We start from the raw sequence: 22,396 nt of genomic DNA, 5'->3' as shown, positions 1-22,396 counted from the left end.
TTCTTTATGTGAGCCGAGTGCTTATTTATAAGATAAAGGAATTGTAAGTAAGGAAAAACAATTAACAATAGTTTGAACAAGTCCTTCAAACACAGATAATACTGTGCATTACTTTCCTGAAGGTAACACGTGTACCTGTGCTATTTCTATTAAATTATTCTTCATAGATCTCATGGTTAAATTTAACTACAAATATTCACAGAACACTTAAAGACACAAGAGCAAGTACAGCAGCATCCAATGGCAACACGGTGGCCAAACACTAAGATGCTCATTCTGAAACTAACACACATGACTCAGAGTCCTTATAAGTATTTTATATTCATTATAAAACAACACATCATCTTCTGACCTCCCCTTTCGCTTCTGTTTTCTCTAACATGACTGATTTCCAACTGATATATACACTGGAAATGAAATTCTTAAGGTTATTAAAGGAAATATAAAGAAATAAGTTAATATATAATCTGCATTCATATGGGGAGGTATTATTGCATTTGTCTTCCCTAAATGAATAAATTTAAAATGAGGAAGAATAATTACAATGATTATAAAACTAAAATTTCAATTAAAAAATGTTGATAAAACGGTCAAAGTTCATTTAAAAAATATATCCAGGGTGTGTCTGGGACTTGGAGGTTTTGTTTTCTTTGATGTGGAACACTTTGTCTTCAGTCCTGGCCTGGAACGAGAAAGAAGACACAATTTCTATGAGAAGGAAATACTTGAAAATAATTTTGCAAAAACAGTTCTTATATTGTTACTTGGTTAGTTATAAAAGCAAAGTTTAGCTCCTAAAACTCAAGAGTAAAACATGAGTTTGTGACTCTCTTTACTGAAGTTCAAGTCAGCCATACCTTTTTGTCCTTCTTGCAGCCTTCTGAATTCTGTCTGCTGGGCAAAGAAAAGTCAAGAAATTCCATGAGGAAAAGGATAAGATAATTGAAAAGCTTCACAAAAATTTAAGAGATAAAACTGACAGGGTGATGATAATATTATACATATCCCAAACTAATTTTTAAGAATGTTGTATTACATTAATTAAATTAGTACTTCCGTGTGTGTGTGTGTGTGTGTGTGTGTGTGTGTGCGCGCACATATGGAAGTGAATGGACAACTTTTGGAAGTCAGTTCTTCCCTTCCATCATGTGGTCCAGAGAGCAAGCCCAGGTCAGAAAGCTTGTTATGGAGCACCGATACCCTTGAGCTGTACTGCCGGCCTCACAGGGTAATCTGGTAGTATCACAGGTTAATCTGGTAGTATCACAGGTTAATCTGGTAGTATCACAGGTTAATCTGGTAGTATCACAGGTTAATCTGGTAGTATTGTGTCCTTATAATTCACTAGTTCTACTGGCATTAACCTTGATTTCTGCAATCGTGCTGCAGTCAACACTTCAAAGAGACAAGTGAAAGGGCTTCCTGGCTCGAAAAACAGCTAGTGTGTCACTGGGCACTAGCAGATGTCCCCTGCCGGAATTTCTGTCTTGTTTAGATCACTCAGATCTTTCAACTTTTAACTTCATTCTACACTAATTCAAAACTAAACTGGAATTTTTCCTAAATTCAAAAGCTCGGTTTGAGTTATTTCTAGCCATGGTAAGGCAACTAATATTTCCTCAGTGAGAGCAAACACAAGCCACCCTTTTAATAGTATGTATTTCAAATTTAACAGTTTCAGTAATTTTCATAAGACATATCCCTAGAAAATCACATTCCTCTTATTTTTTTAATTTAATTTTATGTGCATTGGTTTTTTTGCCTACACGTATGTCTGTGTGTGTGCCTGGTACCTACTGAGGCCAAAAGAGGGCACTGAAACCCCTGGAACTGGAATTGCAGATGGTTGTGAGCCACCATGTGGGTTCTGGGGACCAACCCCAGGGTTCTATGCAAGGCTAGCAAGAACTACTGCACGCCCCATTCCTCTTAATAACCACATGCTTACCAGTATTTCTGGAGCTTTCTTTGGGTTGGCTGACTGAATTAATGTCATTATTTCTCAGTTCTTGGATAATGCCTTTATTTAAGCAAATATCCACATGTGCATTGAAGAGGGTAAGATCAGAAGTCTTTTGTTCTTGGTTACAAACAGGACAAACTGGAGCTTCTCCTGTTACTGCCTCATCTGTACAGGGCTGGATGGATTCTTGCTTACTTAACATTCTGACAGCTTCATCTGCCAATGAAATAGGACGAGACTGGTTCGGAATATTAGGACATTCCTCTTTGCTGTGATGACTTCCTAAAGTGTCCATACCTGCTGCTTTCAATGAGCTGTCTTCAGTCTCCACGAGATCCACACCGTCTGCTGAAGTGATCTCTCCATCTTCATGATCCTGTTTCTCACATAGTGTAATAGAAGGGTGTGCATATTCCTTCTGACCAGTGTCTGCCGAGGAAGCACGTGAGAAGGAGGGCATTTCCGAGTTCTCACTGGCTGATGGCCCATCAAGACATGCATCTACATGTTCATTAAAGGCTTCCAGACTGATGCCTTCTTGATCCCTAAAGCAAACTGGACATGTAAACGTCTGACAGTTATTTGAATTCTCTGATGTTTCCAAACTCTCGCTCATCTTCTTTAAAGCTTGGGATGGTTGTGAGGGCTGTAAAGCTTGCTGATCCACAATTTCACATCTGAGTGAGTCTTGATGGTTCGAGATCCTTTCTGATCGCTTTTTATCAAAGAAACTCTTCTTAGGAGACATTTCTAAAGGCTTTACAAACTCAGTTTTGTCAGTTTTGTCTAGACTACACCCAGGAGATGACAGAGCTTGCTGTCCAGCCTGTAAGAAGCCAATGATGCTCCTCTGTTGGTGCTTCTTGTCATCTTCGTTGGAAAAAGTGGACATCCGAACACCTAAGTGAAATCAAAACCAGTCACTTTCGAATTGTATGAAGACATTTACCCCCAATACAAACGGAACAAAACATTTAACGTAATACTATTATGACAGAAACACAAAAGGTGAGCAGAGAGAAACAAGTACCTCTGGAGATGGACACACACATAGGCATACATATTTTTTAAATGCTAAAGTTTGGACATATATGTATGTCTTTGTATGTTAGGCATATAATTTATCACTTAGCCACATTCCCAGACCAGTATTTTCCAAATTAAAGGACACTTTTTCAAAGCTGGTATTATGAAGAACTTACTTTGCTTTATAAAATTGGGTAAAATCAGTAAATGTTAAAAATCTATTGGAGTTGGTGTGATTATATAGAACTTTCAATAAAGTTTCACACATGATGCCATTAAATAAAGAGTAATTAATTGAAGTCAACTACAGAGACTCTTCAGCTCTGAGTTTTTCAAATAGACGTCACTTCTTAAGGAGTGTTTCATTTTTACAACCATTGAACAGAGAATTCCTGTGTGCCCTCTGCTGTCACTCAGCCACAACTTCCGGAACCACACACATGCACTGACACAGCACTGTCACCCCAAGTCTGTAGTTCACCTGAGGATTTACTCTCAGTAGTGTTCATGCTGAGTTTAGACGTAGCTATAAAGCCATGAATTCACCATTGTAGAACCACACACGGTTGTTTCAGTAGCCTACACTTCCTCTGCTTTCTCTACTCACCTTTCCCCTTGGGCGATATTGTCTTTTTCCTGTCTCCAAGGCTTTGCCTTTCTCAAGACGCTATATAGCTGGGGTCTGACTTCTTTCACTTAGCGAGATTCACTTAAGTTTCCTTCTTGTGCTTTTGTAGCTCATTTACACACTGAACACTATCCCACTGTCTGGACATGCACAGTGTATCAATCCACTTACGTATACCTAGCTAGCGTCTAAGTTTTGCAATTATGAATGAAGTTGCTACAGATACTTGCTCTTTGGCTCTTTTTATTTTATTTTATTATTATTATTATTATTATTGTTTTTTCGAGACAGGGTTTTTTTGTATAGCATTGGCTGTCCTGGAAACTCGCTCTGTAGCCCAGGCTGACCTGGAACTCACAGAGATCTGCCCGCCTCTGCCTCCCGAGTGCTGGCATTAAAGGTGTGTGCCACCATTGCCTGGATATTTGGTTCTTTGTAACAGACTTCATCAGTGGTTTCATTGTATGCTATCTCTCAAGTGTGAAAGTAAGATTAATGATCTATTCTTAGCAACTTGATAGTTTACTTGGAAGCTGGCTTTCTAGTTTGTTTGTTTCCAACAGGTAGTGACTGGCACTGTCATAATCTTGATCTGTAATTCTGAAATCCAAAACTTCTGAAATTGTAGCACAAAGTGATAAACAAAGCCTAAATTGGCATGATGTTATCTTACAGGATGTCCATACAATCTAAATAATAAGTTTATTGTTGTTGTTTAGTGACAGAAATATCCACGTGTTTCATCACGTCATGATATACTAGATCCCCAACACAGCATTACAGAATATAATTTAAATGCCCTGGATTTGTTTTTCAATTCTGTTAATTTTTGAGTTTGGAAACACCTTGTCTCAAGGACTTTAGAAAAAAGGATGAGAACAACTTCCATTGGTCCAGACAGAATTAAAGTCACCTTCTATCCATGCATCCAGTTCTAGGGATTACAATGTACAGCAGCAGAGTAAGAAGTTCTTAAATAGGTTTAAGAAATTAATGGGAGGAAAAAGATCTCCCAAGTTGACCTTTTTTTTTTTTTTTTTTTTTTTTTGGGTTTTTCGAGATAGGGTTTCTCTGTGTAGCTTTGCGCCTTTCCTGGAACTCACTTGGTAGCCCAGGCTGGCCTCGAACTCACAGAGATCCGCCTGCCTCTGCCTCCCGAGTGCTGGGATTAAAGGCATGCGCCACCACCGCCCGGCCTTTTTTTTTTAAGGGAGGAGCATTAAAGGGAAAAACAAGAAAGAGAGAGGCCTACCCATCAACCTTAACCTCAGGGGATGTGGAGAACCCGCGTTAACTTCTGTCCTTAGCAGTTCCTTAGCAACGGCAAATATTTCTTCTGCAGTAGAAAGAGCGGACAGAACTGTAGATGCGCGAGTTTTTACTTCAAAATTCACGTTCTTCAGCTTAATGGTAACAGTTCTCCCCTACAACACATGCAGCACATTACTGTGGAAGGTTCCAGAACTTGTAGAAAAAAGTTGATTACAGGTTAGAAAAGTTTAGGAAGGCTGCCTATACATATGAATATACCAAGTGTAATCAGCTGTCTATAAAACATGGTCATGTAAACTGTCATAATTAAGATCAATGTCTGATAATTCCCTGCTGGGTTCTAGCCTCCTGAATGCTTAAGGGAAGTTCCTAGTTTGTGTATCCTGCATAATGGGCATTAACAGCTTAGATGCAAGATTGTAAAACAGTGGTAGCAAACTTCCGCCCTCCGGGGTTCTCCCATTGTGCTGTAAGCCTGTATTTAAGACCTCCTCCATCCTTCAATAAAGAATGACCACACACACACACAAGAAGTTAATAATAATGAAAAAAAAAAAAGATCAGTGTCTGAAAAATAATCACTTAGTGAATAATTACTAGTCCCTTCCTCAACCAATTAAAAGATGCTTTTATATGAAGGGCAAATCACCTTTACATTTATTGTACATCTCCCTAGGTTAATCCAGTATTGAAAGCCAAGGGGAATGAATAACTCAACACTTACTGCATGACTGCCACATGCCAGAGTGCTATGCTGGAAGTCTTTAAGATCCTCTTTACAGCTAGTGTCTTAAGGACATGAGGTGTCAGTTGGAGAGGCCTGACGACAGTTTAGTATTTCCTGGAGGGTTAAAGTAATGGGCAGCTGTCCCACTTGAGGCAAGTTCAGGTTTCTGACTCATTTCCTGACTCTTTAGCTAGAGATCAGCCTATCAAACATTCCCTAACCCAGGCAATGACTGAGACAGGAAATGAGAAGGCCACTTCGCCTTAGTGGTATTCTTCTCAACACCTATAACCCACAACACAGGACAAGCAAGACAGTGGCATTTGGTAGGGTATATGGCCAGTGACTCTCAAGACTGGATCTTATAAAGATGAGGGAAAGGCTAACAAACTCACAACCGAACTAAGGAGACAGGATGCTAGTTACCACACCGTTCCCTGGAGAGGGGTTAGTTAAAGACAAGAGTAATCCAGATGCAGTCTGCAGCTGGGTTAACAGCAAGTGCTAAAGTCACTCTTCTAGTGTGATAACAATCTATAAGATGTTAACAATTGAGGCAAATAAGTGAGAGGTATAATGGAAATCGCTATGTTCTTTTGGAAACAGTCTTAGAAATCTGAAATGATTCTAAAATTAAAAGTGTATTTAAAAACTTCTCAAAAAGAACTATTTTATGCTTAAGCTAGAGAAGAGCTAGAAGTAAAAATGCTCCTCAAATACTCTATTTTTTTTTGCAATACCTTTCCAACACTTTTGTATTACACTCTTTACAAGCCAAGCCTGGTTTGAGAAGATTGAGAAAACACTAAACGTGGACTGCTCTGAAGGAAGACTACACAGCTAATAGTCAGTTCATTCCAGACTTCTGTTCTCAATGTGTGAACCGGGATTAGAGTCCCGAAACACAGTGCCTGTTCCAGAAGGTCACTGCCACGGTGAGCAAAGTCACCAAGGGTGATTGGGAAAGGATTTATGATAGGAGGAGACAGTTGTAGAACAACCCTTCCCTTTACCGTTCAGGTCTGATCTGGCACATAACTCAGAGTGTTAAGCTGCCTTTCCCTCGTCTTTATAAAATCCAGTCTTGAGAGTCACTGGTCATATACCCTACCAAATGCCACAAAGCTGCCCTTATCACCCTGGAGCCACTCCAGTGTCACAAGGTGTCCTTCATACTATGTTTTCATCACAGACCTCACACAGGTCAGGCTCAACTTTGTTTCTGATTGCTGAGGATAGGAATATTCTATTTTATTTGCATCCTGTGTTAATAAATATGTGGTCTCTTGACCTAGAGTAGTATCCTAGAATGAAAAAAGCTAAGAACTAGAATCACCCCGTAAAATCCAGTACCTTCAGTCCTTCCTTCTGGAGATCATGAGCAAGTTCAGTGCACAGCTCTCGGCATAAGCTGAACTGTTCTTCTGTGTGACTTATTTCACTAAATGTCCTAGAGAGACAAGAAGGATTTTGGTGCACAATATAAACTATAGCTGAATAATTTGGTAATAATAGAGTACATTCAAATAGCCTAGCATTGTATTTTCTTCAGTACAAATTAAGGTTTTCACATCAACTAACGCATAATTAAGTAAAAATACCTATATTCTACATAAATTATCAAAAGCATTTAGATAGGTACACTGATCAACAAAACCCACAATTTTATGCTTTCTCCTTTTTTAGATATGATCTCACTTTGTAGCCCTGGAGTGAGTCTAGCACTCATTCTGTAGACCAGGCTGGCCTCGAACTCATAGAGGTCAGCCTGTCTCAGCCTCCCTAGAACTAGGGTTAAAGGCATGTGTACCATGCTCAGTGCTTCATTCATTTTTCAACTGACATATTGGTGCTTTCTCATTATGAGTTCTTTACATATCAGAGAAGCTAGCACTTATATGTGATTATGAACTGGGACCTTCCTCCCCTAGTCCCATACTAAATTTGATATCTTAATGCATTTTTTTAAAAACCCACAGTGAGTTTTCAAAAAGAAAGGAACCAGTCAGTGATTCTTAAATGTCTCAATAGTTTTGATGTTTTGAAGAACTAATTGAGGGACTTTTAAAATGGACACATTTTCCCCTAAACAAAGTTCTATTAAGATTTCATGTGACTCCAAACAAGATTCTAAGCCCCACAAATCTAGGCAATCTCTAAGCTTTCCTTTACCAATATTACTTCCCACTCGATTCTTTATCTGAAACACTTAACTCAAGAAGGAAGATTTGGATTTGGGTTGCTTTTTTAAAATAATTTTATTTTATAATATGTTTGCATATGGTGTGATGTCCTCAGATGGAACCCAGGTTTAAGAACAAAATTTGTTAGTTTCGTATACACCTTATATACAGAGCCTGAAGGTACTTGTACACAGTGTTCTAACAATCTCTGTTTTGACTGCAACCCACCACATAAAATGAGGGGCCAAGTTTTTCATGTGCGATAGCATCCTGATAGTATCAGGAAGTCTTGGATTTGGACCATTTCAGAATTCAGAAATTCGTATCAATATGGAGATGCTCAACATGTAACTGAAACCTCTGCTCATTTGGCCAATATCGGAAGTTCTTAGAACTCCCACTGTAATATTTTATAATTCTCAGGTAAACATTTAATTGTTCTTATAAAGAAGATTAGAAATCCTAAAATGCCCAGTTTTCACCAAACAGGAGTAACATCTGTATTAAAAAACAGAAATGCCAACCATGTTGTTCTACTGTGAGTAGAGCAACCAAAGGTACTGCACTGAGCTTACTGAGGTGAGGTGTTTACTTCAGGAGTATAAGCTGCCCAAACTGTGAAGCTTTTTTATTGTAGCGATGCTTTACATTACATGAACTTGAGACAGTTTAACACACATTGAATCATAGGTCATTAACTTTATTTTTATTTAACATAAAAGGACAAATATTACCTTTCAACACTCATACTTTTCCTTTCTCCATCCCTGAAATGAGGAAAAAAAAGTCTTTATTTCTTTCTCAAAAAACTGAGTTCCTTTTGGTCAATAAGAGAATTTAATGTATTCCTTTTAATTAATTAATTTTATGCATGTGGGTGTTTTGCTGGTATGTCTGTCTGTGCACCATGTATGTTCAGTGCTCACAGAGGTCAGAAGAGAGTGCTGTATCCCTGAAAATGGAACCACCATTTGTGAGCCACCACATGGGTGCTAGGAATCAAAACTGGGTCCTCTGGAAGGCAGCCAGTGCTTTTAACTGCTGAGCCACCTTTACAGTCCCCTAACATCCTCTTTAAATACTTCGTCTAAAAACATTTATATCTTACAAAAACATGAGGCTTTCTTTTAAATCTAAAAATGAAACTTTCACTAAGACATAAATAGATAAGATACTTTGATTTCATGTGTCATGGATCAAATCTATATCTATGGTAGAAAAATATTTGGAAATAGGTATCTAACCTGCTTCTATTAAAAGTCTGGATACTAAACTTATGAAAATAAATAGGAGGCAGCAGCATAACAGTTCCTGGCCACAGGATCCATGTCACAAAATGCAATGCTGTTTCATTTGGGGGCTGGTACATCAACTCCTCCCCTACATGTCATCCATCATTCATGTCTGTCAGAATTTGGCACAGGATGCTGAGGATCTACATCATCCACTTTGACTGGAGTCTAGCTACTCTGACGGGGGCAACTGAACTAAAGAAACTGAAGTAACATGCGTTTTATTCATTTTCCAAATACTTAATGGATGTAATACGCCTAAGAACTGCTCGAGAACAGAGAATAATGAATAAAATATACCAAGTGCTTGTCTGGAGCTTACATCCCAGTGGCTGTAAACAAGTATAGAATACACACAGGGCCTGTGAAGGTAGCTCAGTCATACAGAGCTTGTCTCACATGACCAAGGCCTTGGGTTTGAGTCCCAATAATGCAAAGAACAAAAAACCAACCAAACAAAAAACCCAAAACAAAATCGATCAAGCAAAAGAAAGTAGGCCTGATGACACAATCCTCTAACAATAATCCCAGCTGTCTGGGAAGCTTAGGCAAGAGGACCACAAGTTCAAGGCCAGCCTGGGCTATAAGGTATTCAAATCACCTAGTTAACATAAGTTAGACCCTATTTCAAAATAGGAGAAAGACGTTGTTCAGTGGTAAAGCACATACCTAACATGTGTGAGATTCGACCAATTACAAGAACCCTCCACCCAAAAAACCCGACAAACAAACAAAAACAATTAAACAAACAAATAACAACAACAAAGGGCAGTATGTTCAAAAGGGAGAAGTACCCAGACTACAAACCAAAGCAGCACAGGGTAGAGAACACAGGCTGAGGGGACGAAGGCCAGCTACAGCACATTACAAGCGTGCTGTCTGGACTCTTTATACTATAGAATAACACCTGCTGCATTATATCCAACTGCAAAATGGGGAAAAGATGACGGTATTTGGATTAATGAGCAATCTAGACCACTTACAGTTGTGATTTCACCTTCCATTACATACACTCAAGATCAAACTCGTTTAATTGCAGCGTCAAGGGAAGAAAGAGTAAGCAGACTTGAGGATAATACCTCTAGCTTTGCATGCTCTGCCCCCTCACTGACGGACAGGGTCTCACTATGTTTATAACCTCGGCTAGCCTCCGACTCATTATCAGACTTCGCAATTTTTTTTTGTAATGAGTTTTATCCACATCCTCTTTGATTTTATTGCTGTCCTTTAATTTAAGTACAAGAATATAAAGGAAGCCAGGCATGCCGCTCTATGTGTGTAATTAATCCCAACACTTAGGTAGGAGTACTGTATCCCTGTCTCACTGCACTCTCCCCAGGCAACCCAACATAAGGTCTTTTGATAAAACAGGGCCTAGGGTTGACTTGGATGATTTCCATTCTTCTCTCCTCCTCTTCTTTTCATCCATCCATAACAGCTCAAAGCCCAGATGAAAAGCTGACAGAAGAAAGTGCAGGACTTTTATTTAGATGTCCCCTCTTCTCTTGGGTCTTTTCGTGGTTGGCTCCTTACAGTCTCCACCTCTGGATGACTGTCAACCCTACACTAACCTCTGAAGTCACTCTTTATGGCCTCACTCTGCCTTATTTTCCGTATCATTTCTTTGGCTATTTTCTATTTCTCATACTAGTGTAAACTCCATGAAGGCAGAACTATGTCCAACCCACTGGGACTGTCTCTAGTGCTTACAATAGAGACCAATGGAAGATAAGCACTTAGTGTTCATTCACACATCGGAAATTCTTGCCTCAAGAATAGACTGTGGAGCAGAAGCCACCTTTCTTTCCTCAACAGCCTGACCACCAACCTTCCTCTTACAGTCTGAAAACGGAACAAGACAGGCAGGGGACAGAAGGAACCACCATCCTAACCACCATCCCTAATTCCCCCATTCCTCACCGCTGAAGCCAGCATCTAGAAGTGAGTCATTAATCCCTCTTTTTCCCATAGCCAAACTGATAACTTTAATCAAGATAGAGCCTAAATTAAATCAGTCAAAATGCATTTAAAAACATTTTTAAATAGCCTTCATCTCAAAGGTTCAAACTGACAGTGATAAATAATAATGTAAATGATAAAAAGCTGAATAACTATATATAGATACCTTGCTAGGTCTGTTGAACCCAGACCCAGGGCGATGTGAAGGAAATAATGCCAAGATGTTTCCGAGAAAAGGAGAGAAAGCAGTGCTCTCTGTTGGTAGAGTTCTGTGCAAGTAACAATCCCAAGAGCCATTAACATTTTCTCCGTAACTTTTCCTATTCCAGAAACCTAGAAGAGAATCCACATTTAGATGAAGTTGAGTATGTCCAGGGTGGTACAGCCACAGACGAACCAACATTTACAATTTAGAATTTCAAAATGAGATTATAATTGTGTGTGTGTGTGTGTGTGTGTGTGTGTGTGTGTGTGTGTGTGAAGGAGAATGTTGGTGTTGAGGTTTGAACACAGAGCCTTGAACATGCTAAATAAATAGTTCCAGTGAGTGACATTCCCAGTTGAAGATTACAATCTTCTGTAGCTAATAAAAGGTATGAATAGTATTATTTTCACATGTCATGCAAGAAAACTGTTATTATTTTTTGGTCATATAGCTTAATTCAACAGAATTTGTAAAGGCACTTAACAAAGAGTTCTGTGGTCATAAAAATTTTGGAAATGGTAGAGCAAACAAATGAAGCTTTTTAGTACAATATGATTTACTACTTATGATTCTTTAACATACTAATAATACCTGCACTCCAAAGGGATTTAGAATTTTGTTTTTGACAAGTTAAACCAAAGTACTTCACCATCTTTAAAATAATAAAAATTTCCCACAAGGTTCCAGAAATGACATATTTTATTACTTATAGCTTCTGGATTTTTGTACTCTATGTCTTCTTAATTTTTTTATAACTAAAAATTTTTAAATTATTATTTTATAATTAAGAACTTTTAAATGAGATTTAAAAATCTCACTGATATTTTAACTCATCCAATATTTGAACCTAGAACTTAAAAAAATGGAACACTTATTCATACTTTAGAAAAAACTACTGTATGTATATAATTTCCAGGAACCATTAACCCTGTGACCTTTGCTATAGCCTTTTCCTTTACATAAATTCAGTCATATCCATTATTTTGAGCAGGCTCTAGCCTATTATATAGTATAGAGTTCAACTGTCAAAAAAAATAAAGAGGACCTAGAGCACAAAAATCCAGAAAGTATAAATAATAAAATATGCCATTTCTGCATCCTTGTGGGAAAATGTTATCATTTTAGAGATGGTGAAGTACTTTGATTTAATTTGGATTTTAATTGGGGAGTGTCACACCTATTCAGCTGGCAGCTGCCTGGACTGGAGAACTATGACAGCATTACGGTACCGTTGAAAGCACTCCTCCAAGTGCTCCTCACACGTCCTTTCTCCTCGGCAGGTATGGACTTACAGTCTAGCGTCTCTTACTTAAACTCTCCGGCAGATAAGCTCCTTAAATCTTACTTTCAGAGTTCTAAGTGCACATTCAGTCACCCAGCAAAGTTCTCACCCGCCAGCTACTATTTTACAGCTACTCAGCAAAGAACAGTTACTATCTGTGTGGTGCCTCTCTAGAAGTCAGAGTATATGCACACATGATAACTTCATATAAACTCTTACCTTTCTAATAGGCAAGTCCTTGATGAAGTCCATCACTGCTTTTCTGCTGGGGAGAATTTGGTATTGTCCATTTGGCTTATTCTTATCACTGCACACTTTTGCTAACATTGTATTGGGGGCAATACCTTAAAAAGAAGAGCACTCAGTGATTCAAAGAAGTTGCTATGTATAAGTTAATTATGTGATAAGAAAATGAAAGTTAAATGCAAATAATCTGAAACGACACATAACGCTACTTTAAAAATGACATTTGGCTACTGATAATCTCCCCAGGGCTTCCTGTGGTTTTTAGGGAAAGGGAATATATTACCTATGGCAGCAGGAAAAGTGAGAAATATTTGAGTCTCCATATTTTAAAATTCAAGTGTAATTTCTGAACTGAGTAATATGAAGTGTTAGTACTTTATTTATAACTATACTAGGAATACAGGGTTGTTTTGTAGTGGATCCTTATTTATTTCTCAGAAAAGATCCAGAATATAGTTTATGATAAATATTTACTTTCTGAAAAGTTTTTCTGAATGTAAATTTTCACATTAAAAAAATAAATATTCTGACTTACAATATATTAAAAGCAATAACAATAAAAACTTTTAATTTTTATTGTTACTCACAAAGCAAACCACCACACATTATGACTTAAAATTTCTAGGAGTCTTAAGACAATTTACAGTAGGTATATCTAAATATATTTTTAATAGCTCATATTGGCTTTTATAAATACTGTCCTAAAGCTGTTTATGCATGCTTATCCTTTGGAAATGAAAACATTACCCTAATCACAACACACATGACTTTACAAGATAATTCTTTTTTATAATGTGATAATTTATTTATCACAATGTTTTGTAATAAGTGGCTGTAACCATTATTAGTTCCTATGCTAAGACCCTGTGATGCTCTTAGGGGTCAAGGATAGACATAAAGCGGTGGGGCTTTGTTGGCTTTGGTTTTTTACCATGGTCTTAAGCTGCTATGCTACAAGTTGATCTTTTTCTTGGTGGGAGTGCAGAGGAGTTCACCAACCTTCACGCATTCTAGGTTCTCTCCTACAATGTAATCTAGGACAAGTGCCAATCAAATATTCTGTACAAATCCAACTAAAATAAATTCTTCACTTAAAGGATCACTATTCTAGATTTATGATAGTCTTTTTGCCTTGGGCCACAGGCTTTTTTGCTTAATTACAGCTTACCCGTAGGTTTAGCTAGCTTTAGTAGGTAAACGCTGCTAGCAGCCAAATCAGATGCTATCATCACTTCACAACAAGGAACTATGACTAGTAGTGTGGAATTAACCAGCATGACGTCCCCGGCAGCCTTGAATACCTGCACTGGCTGTCAGCGTCGTTTTCTGTTCAATTCTGAAGCGAATTTCCTTCACCGCTTCCTCAGCTGATGTTCCAAAAACAACTGAATTTCGGAGTATTTGAGGATTGGCGTCGTCTTCTTCAGAGTTCAGCTGGAAAGGATTTTCTTGGAGTTGGAAATCAGGAGGACTATCTTCAAACAGCAGTGGGGAGCTGGCCGGTTCATCCTCACTCACTTTGTGAGCTTCCTCTCCCGGTTTATCTGGATCTCAAACAGGAACAGAAAGTCACTTCACTTTACGGAGGGCACACTTCTCAGGCTAGGTTTTATTTCATTCTTTCACTTTTCAATGCCTCCCCCATCCCAATCCCCTCTATTATTCTTCCCTTCCTCTCCTCTGCCCCTCGCCCTGCCCAGTTCTCTGTGTGTGTGCACATGCCTGTGTCGGCTTGAAACAGTCTAGTAGGCCACACTGGCCTCACTTAACCACGGAGCCCACACTGGCCTTGAGCTCCTAATGGTTGCTGCCCAAGTCTTCTAAGAGTGGGATGACAGCCGGGCGGTGGTGGCGCACGCCTTTAATCCCAGCACTAGGGAGGCAGAGGCAGGCGGATCTTTGTTAGTTTGAGGCTAGCCTGGTCTACAGAGCGAGATCCAGAACAGGCAACAAAACTACACAGAGAAACCCTGTCTCGAACCTCCCTCCCCCCCAAAAAAAAACCCAAACCTATTCTCTAAAATTAAAATAGAATAAAACAATTTAAATGTATTTATATGATTAATTACAGAGTTTCCTGATCCCATTTCATAACATGTGTATTTACCAATAATTTGGTAAAGGCAGAAGCAACAATTAAATTCTTATATTTTTTTGTAGCCCAGGTTAGCCCTAAATTAACTACATACCCTGCCCAGGCTGGTCTTAAACTTCTAATTCTATTGCCTCTCAGCCTTCAGAAAGCTGGCATTATAGGTATGAAAACATACTAAGCTCAATTAAATTAAATTTTAAGACACAGTTGAAGGCATTTTACTTGAAAAATGAACTTGGTCTTTAGAAAATGTCTAAAGATATGTAAATCAGGTAACAGATACTTGATTAGTTTCAAACTTGAATTATAACATATGAATTAATTTATAGATAGACGTTTCCCAAATTTGAATTCACAGACCATATACATAATACAACCTATTTTTCCTACATCTGTGCTTCAGGTCATCTCCATTTTCACATTCTGATTTAAACCTTAGAGCCACTTGGAGAGGAGTAAGAGGATGGGACAGCTGAATGAGGGCCCCCCAGAAGCCCTTTCCTCCAATTGGCTGGAAAGCAGTCCTGGTAAAGAGACAACGCAGGCCAGGTGTGTCCCGGTCCAGGTCCCAGCCCTCTGCAGTGACTAGCACCGGTGCCCTCCGCTCCAGGAAGCAGAGCATGCTGCCTCTGGTGCACTGTCAGAGAGGCTGCAGAGCACACAGGCATCTTTTCAACCTCAGGTTGTGCTTCACTCCCGTGTGGCCTGGCTGCATCGCTAACTGCTGAGTGGTTTCTTCCTCCTGAATGAAATCCCTTCACCGTCTCCATGACTGATGCAATGAGAGCGCAAAGCTAGATCGGAGCACTCCATCTGGATGTCAAGCACTCAAGCATAGAGCACTGGGTTTCTTACACACTCGCCAGCTAATTTGTACGGCAAAGCAAACATAAAACAATGGTCATTATTTTAACAGTTCACCACATATTTCTAGAGACAAAGAATCTTTCATAAAAGGGCAAATAGGAAAATGTCTGACTTAAGAAAGATCCATCAGTCACCTACCATTCTTCCAACACCCTGCAAATACAAGGTCTGATATTCATAAAAGTCTAGCCCACAGGGAATTATGTCTGAGAAACAAAAGTTAAAGCATTTGATTTGCTTGGGAATATGAACTAGATGAAGAGAACACTATGCAAACGAGCAAACAGAAAGCCATGCTCCTGTGACATCACCTTATCATCGTCAGTTTGGACACAGACACACTGAAAGGAGCATTGGTAGAGAATGAGAGCCACTCACCTTAAGCCCAAAGCAGTTTTTCAAACACAAGGTAAGAGTCATAGTTACAGAGGCCCGTTTGGGGTGATTAAAAACCACCAGTTAATAATTTCCCTCTCACCTTCTCTCATAAAAGCTAAGAACCAACAAAATGAGATTTTTAAGCATCAGACTTTATAACAAAAAAGCAAAGTTGTTGTTGTTGTTCCAAGCTTCTGTGTCCAGAAACTATTCTCTTTCTTTTTCTTTTCTTTTCTTTCTCCCCCCTCCCACCCTTTTTTGATGTTTCCATCAAATAAAAACGAGAGACCTACCCCCTAGGAAAAAAGGAGGCTTCGACTTGATGTCTATATTAAACTTGCTGCAAGCAAGGTGAGCCCCTAATAGTGTGAGGCTTAGAATGTGATGCTGCCAGGGCATGGTGGCACATTCCTTTAATCCCAGTACTGGGGAGGCAGAGGCAGGAGGATCTCTGTGAGTTCCAGGCCAATCTGGTCTACAAAGCAAGTTCCAGGACAGCCAGGGCTCAAGGCTATGTAGAAAAACCTGCCTGAAAAGAATAACAACAACAACAAACCCCCAAACAACAACAACAAAAACAACCAAACAAGAAGGGAGAGAGAGAAAAGAAAAGAAAAAAATTTGCTGCCATTGTACATCTGCCATTTTTGTTCAAGGAACATTACTAACATGTTTCCCCGCGCTGCCTAGCCCCTTTGATGCTGTGAAATGAAACATGGCTACAATTTGTGAGTGAATCCCTTAGGTCACCTTTTCAGCTGGGTGATCTTTGTTCATGGATTCAAGACAGGTCAGACGTTTGAAATAATGGCACTTTTGGCAAAGGGACTGGGAGCAGAATGAATGTGTAACACCTGAATGTTCTGGATAAATGATAAAAGAGTTGCTTAACACATATATGGAGCCCTGAAACTTTTAATTGTACAGAAGAGTCCAGGAGGATCTGGGCAATGACTTAGTGGATAAAGCGCTTGCCAAACAAGCTTGACGACCCAAGTTTGGATCTAATACCTGCATAAAAGCGAGGTACAGCTGGGTGGGGGCACTGAGCTCGGGGTGATGGTACAGACAACGCCAACAACAAATCCCCAGAGCTTACCAGAAAAGCACTCAGCTCCAGATTCAGAAAGTGACCTTGACTCAGACAATAAAAATAAAAATAAATAAATAAGGTCTCCCCCTCCGAGTGCGAGAGGAGACACTGGGGTCCATTACTGCTTCCATCCCCCGTGAGTTTTAGTAAGGTCTTAGTAAGTATGTGGTGAAGAAGGAAGAGCGAGGTCATGAGTTTTCACAGGGTTTAAACACAGTCACATTATCATATTAGAACTAGATTACAGAAAACTTGAGAAACAAAGAAAAATAAAGTCACCAAAGGTTTTAGTTGTTTGGGGCTAATCTTTTTTCAAAACCTGATTTCTATCAACAATAACAACAACAAAAAGCCACTTTCAACAGGAACTTCCTCCACTTCAATACAATCTAAACCCTTTGATATTAAGAAAATAATTGTTCAGCAACTAACTACTCTGAAGAAGAACCTTGTAGATTGTTAAAGTCTGGAGATCCAACATTGTCATCTGATTTTAAAGAGACTGCACACACTCAATTTTTAAAAACCTACTGGTATATTTTAAGTTTCTGATTTTTCATTTTTACACAGACAAACCTAATCCTACCCTACATACACAAATGAATTAATTGGGTGGTTCAAAGAGCTGCTTACTATTAGTATTTAGTTGGTAATTCTAATAAAACCACTTACCAGTTTTTACAGAGTTTCCTGCTTTGTTGAAGTATCTTCTTTTGTCCTCAGGCCAACTTTGCCTTTCCTCCAAGTGCTGTGTTATGTTCAGGTAGGCTTCGTCCAGACTCATGGCCAGAAAGTTGGGATCATATTCAGCAAGAATCTCCCTAACCTTCAAAAAGAACAACAATAAAAGTTGACATTTTGCTGCCACAGCAAAACTTCCTGTCTTATATATCTGATAAAAAGCACTAATATTCTTACTTTGCAACTATAGTAATGAGCCTGCAATCAATAGCTCACGGATTTAAGGAATAAATAATTTACTACCAGTGGATATTTGTCAAATTCTCCTTTGCCCTAAAATGGACCACGAAGGCAGAAGACCATGAAGTGGCTTCATCTGATGCAATCTGAATCCAGCATCCTATATCTAGAAACACTAAGCAAGTCAAATAAATCTCACACAATATTCTGGTAGGAACAGAAAAAAAAGTGATTAAGGTTTACCATAGCTAGTCAAAAGGAGGAGGGGGCATGCATGATAGCATTCTCTCTCATCTCTTTTGTGAAGATTTTTGTTTATTTAAAAAAGGAATGTAAAGTGCTATGATGTTTTAGAGAGCAGTATATTTCAGTTGATTATAATATGAACAATATTCATACAAAATAAAGCTCTACTATTTATAGGAATCTGGACTGGGAAAGATGATAAATCTATAGAATACTTGCATGCTTGCATTAAACAAAAGATGAAAATTTGGAGTTTCATTGTGACATGAAAGAAATACACAAAGATTAGAATTACAGCTAATATAATTCAGTAATGCCCTTGATATGGGATAGGTTTATTACATGAAACCACGAAGGAGGCTTTTTGCTATTTGTCTTTTAACTACCAAAGAATTAGCTGAAATAAGAGGGAATGATTGCCAAAATAACCCATCTAATAGAAAATATCTCTGCTGAATTGTTATTCTTCATCTAACATTTAAAAGCTTTGTATTATATCATTAGAAAACTTTTGCGTTTTATAAGTAAGAAACTGTTCTATCTTAACATAATCATGAACAACTGAGGGGAATTTTAGAAAATGGTGATGTCAAACTTGCTGTATTTTTATTCAGAGTGCTTTAAATACTTTTGTTCTTGTAGAAGAAAACATTCTGTAACAGATGCAAACAGTATCTTCCTAGGGAAAACAAAACTCTGGAACGTGTGTACCTGTCAGCCCACTAAGCCTCTGAATGAGAAGTGCTCCCTGGAGGCATGGCTGAGTACTTCTCACTTCCTTTCCATAGGACACTGCCACAAGAACCAAAATGGACTGTTCCCGGAAACACCAAGCACTTAGATCTAAGAACAATAAAGTTATCCTAATATTTGGACAAAACAGAAATGGATGCTCCTGAAACTTATTAGCCAGGCCAGAAACATGAATGCATTGATACTGCATTTACATGTAAAACTCATTTGCTACACTAACTAGCGAGACGCTGCTCAAACTTGAAGCATTTTTCTATCTTATGTAAATAACCAGGTGACAGATAACTAAAAATAACTTAGCTCTCAGGTCATACTGCCAGAAGTTTGACTGAGCTACAGTAGGATTCAAGGTCTTTCTTACAAAGTCTTTATAAGAATTTTTAATTACCAAAGCCTGTACTTGTGTTATTTATTTATTTTTAACTATGAATACATAAAAAAATTATCGAAGGTTGCTGTGGGAAGATCCTTCTGTACACTGTGAATATGTATTTCTCTCACTGGTTGATAATAAAGCTGTTTTGGCCTATGGCAAGGCAGGATAAGGTTAGGTAGAAAAACCAAACTTAAGGAGAGGAAGAAGAAGAAGCGCAGATTTGGGGAGACATGAGCCAGCCACCCAAGGAACAAGATGCCAGATAACCAGAAAGCCATGGACCATGTGGCAATAAATAGATTAATAGAAATGAATTAACTTAAATGTAAGAGCTAGTTAGAAATAAGCCTGAGCCATCGGCCAAGCATTTATAATTAATATAAGCTTCTGTGCGGTAATTTGAGAAGCAGCTGCCGGGTATTTGGGAACAGGCGGGACCAAAAGCTCCACTTCCATTTACAGAACGTACGTTCTCTTTGCCTACCACTTTTTCAAAAGTAGGCACAAAGCAATTGACTTAACAGACTGTTTTAATAGGGGGTAATATTTTAGGGAAAATGAAGGAGAATAAAAATAAGGCAATTTAAAGCTCAGCTGCACGTCTAAATGACAGCAAGTATGTGCCGGGGCTGGAGAGATGGCTCAGCAATTAAGAGTATATACCGTTCTTCCACAGGACCAGAGTTGGGCTCCCAGCACCCACGTCTGGTGTCTCACAACTACCTCTAAGTCTGACTCCAGGAAATTTACTGACTCCATAGGCATCTACACATATGTGCCTACCACACACAGGCACAAATACATACATACAATCAAAAATTAATAAAAAATACATCTTTAAAAAAGTATTATGCCATAGTTTTAGTATTTATATTTAGACAGTTGTTGTATCCTTCTTCTTTTTTTCTTTTTGAGATAAGATCTCATATAGCTTAGGCTGACCTCAAAATTACTGAGTGGTTGAGGTTAGCCTTGAACTCCTGATCCTCCTGTCTCCGCAGTGCAGGAATTACAAGTCATGCTCAGACAATACTCTATGATACACTTCGTTTTATAACAGCAGTCTAAAAGTAATGCACATGCAGCACTCTAGATTTTAATGAAAATGGAAGAGATGATACTTTTTCACATAGGACAGTTCAGAATTTTAGTATGTAAACAAATCACTACACTTCATTCTTTTCCAAGCAAGAGAGTATCCACCACCCCCCTTTTTTGGAGTCTCTTGGACAAAACATGGTCAAGTAGCTCTGTAAGATTATGAGGCAAGCAAAGCAACTAACCACACTAAGTGAGTTTTGTTTCTGTTTAAAAGGACAGAGGCAGGCTTGGTGACCCAGGCCAGCCTGAGCTACATAGTGAGTTCCAGGCCAGCCTGGGACAAAACAAACAACAACAAAATAATTATATAAATTTAATTTAGAATAGATTGAAATTAATGATGTATAAGTTCTATAAACTAGAAATATTAGGTTATTCTAGATAAATTATTTTATACCCCAAGAAAAATATTGAAAATTAACTTTATGCTATAATTATTAAGGCTTTACGAAGTTTTGAGGAATTGTAGAGAATTGAGAGAAAGAGTTGGGAAACAGAAAGACATGCTCTGGATACTACAAACAGCTCACTAGTTTCTACAGCTAAGACCAAATCTTGATCGTTTAAGGCATTTGGAGTTGAGTCTAGGTGTCAGAAAGCCAGTAAAAGGGTTTGGGGTGAGACATTCACTTACCTCCTTACTCACAGCTCTATATTTGTCAAAATTTGGGGGCACTATAATAAGTTGTGGGCAGAGTCTCTTAGCAATAAATCCTGGCATGGCTGCGCGAACACCAAACCTCCTTGCGTGGTAATTTGAAGTAGACTGAAAGAAAATGGACCGCATAGGGAAAAATAAACAACCCTAAATGGACGTATTGATTAGTACATTCATAAGAAACACATTACTGATGTGCATTTTCAATTCAAGGACATTTCTTTTATAAGCCACTGTCTTGAACCACATCTTGACTTTCTTAAAAAACCATGACCCTGTCTCATTGTTATTTCTAAATTTATAACATGGTACCAGGTAATAAGTAGGATTGAACCAATGAAAAATTCTTTTAAAATAGGTGTGGTGGTGGATACCTGTAATTCCAGCCATCAGGAGACTAAGGCAAGAGAACTACTAGCTTGAGGTTCAAGGTCAGCCTATTCTACACAACAAATAATGGCTTTAAATAATTTAAAAATATTTTTGTAGTAATTAAACTTCAATGGCTTAAAGTATTCTATAATATCATATATATCTAAGTCTGGATGATAGTGGATATTCTATGAAACTAATAGTAAATAATGTAGAATAGTTATAAAGTAATAAGAAATATCTATAATATACAAGTTACACAAAGTAACAGTATAGAAAGTACTAGTATATACATATGTAAAGTATATACATTATTGGAATATAGGAAGAGGATCCTTTTCCAAAATGCTTGGGACTAGAAGTATTTCAGACCTAAGTTTGAAGACTTAGGAATATATACATAGATTTTTTTTACCAGTTAACCATCCTTGATCTGGAAGCCTGAAATCCAAAATTTTCCACAATCCAAAATCTTTTTGTGTATATGTCCACGTGTTTATGCATATCCACGTGCATGCAGGTGAAGGTACCAAATCCAAACTTTTTAGTGATATATTTCATATGTCTGTGATTAGTGATGCTCAAGCAGTAGTATGCATCAAGAATTTTCTCCATCTGGAAATTTTTATCTAGCACAAAAAAATTCAAGGCCTGCTGTCTGGTCAGCAAAATTATGTCTCTAAAATGAAGTGCTTAAAAATTAAAAAGAACTTCAAATTTGAGTTTTATTTCTTAAAGCTTGAAGTTCTTGGC

At 38.2% G+C, this 22,396-nt stretch overlaps 1 protein-coding gene across 4 annotated transcripts in view; it reads right to left on the bottom strand.

Annotated features, from left to right (window-relative positions):
* Positions 1-302: 302 nt before the first annotated feature.
* Positions 303-22,396, bottom strand: part of Polk (DNA polymerase kappa) — a 76,001-nt gene continuing 53,907 nt past the window's right edge. For 2 of the 4 annotated variants that reach the window (XM_059276278.1, XM_059276279.1), the window contains exons 5-15: positions 21,248-21,379; positions 17,889-18,042; positions 14,085-14,333; positions 12,757-12,881; positions 11,217-11,383; positions 8,534-8,566; positions 6,970-7,066; positions 4,870-5,041; positions 1,949-2,863; positions 858-894; positions 303-682 (exon numbers count right to left, since the gene is read on the bottom strand). In XM_059276278.1, the coding sequence (XP_059132261.1) occupies positions 598-682; positions 858-894; positions 1,949-2,863; positions 4,870-5,041; positions 6,970-7,066; positions 8,534-8,566; positions 11,217-11,383; positions 12,757-12,881; positions 14,085-14,333; positions 17,889-18,042; positions 21,248-21,379 (2,166 nt within the window). In that variant the 3' untranslated portion in view covers positions 303-597. The remainder of the gene's footprint in view (positions 683-857; positions 895-1,948; positions 2,864-4,869; positions 5,042-6,969; positions 7,067-8,533; positions 8,567-11,216; positions 11,384-12,756; positions 12,882-14,084; positions 14,334-17,888; positions 18,043-21,247; positions 21,380-22,396) is intronic. The other 2 variants (XM_059276280.1, XM_059276281.1) reach the window with 2 other exon arrangements.

The sequence above is a fragment of the Peromyscus eremicus genome, chromosome 11, assembly GCF_949786415.1.
Source record: "Peromyscus eremicus chromosome 11, PerEre_H2_v1, whole genome shotgun sequence".
NCBI classification, from domain to species: domain Eukaryota; kingdom Metazoa; phylum Chordata; class Mammalia; order Rodentia; family Cricetidae; genus Peromyscus; species Peromyscus eremicus.
The sequence above is the reverse complement of the archived record's forward strand: the minus strand, read 5'-3'. Positions and strand labels throughout refer to the sequence as shown.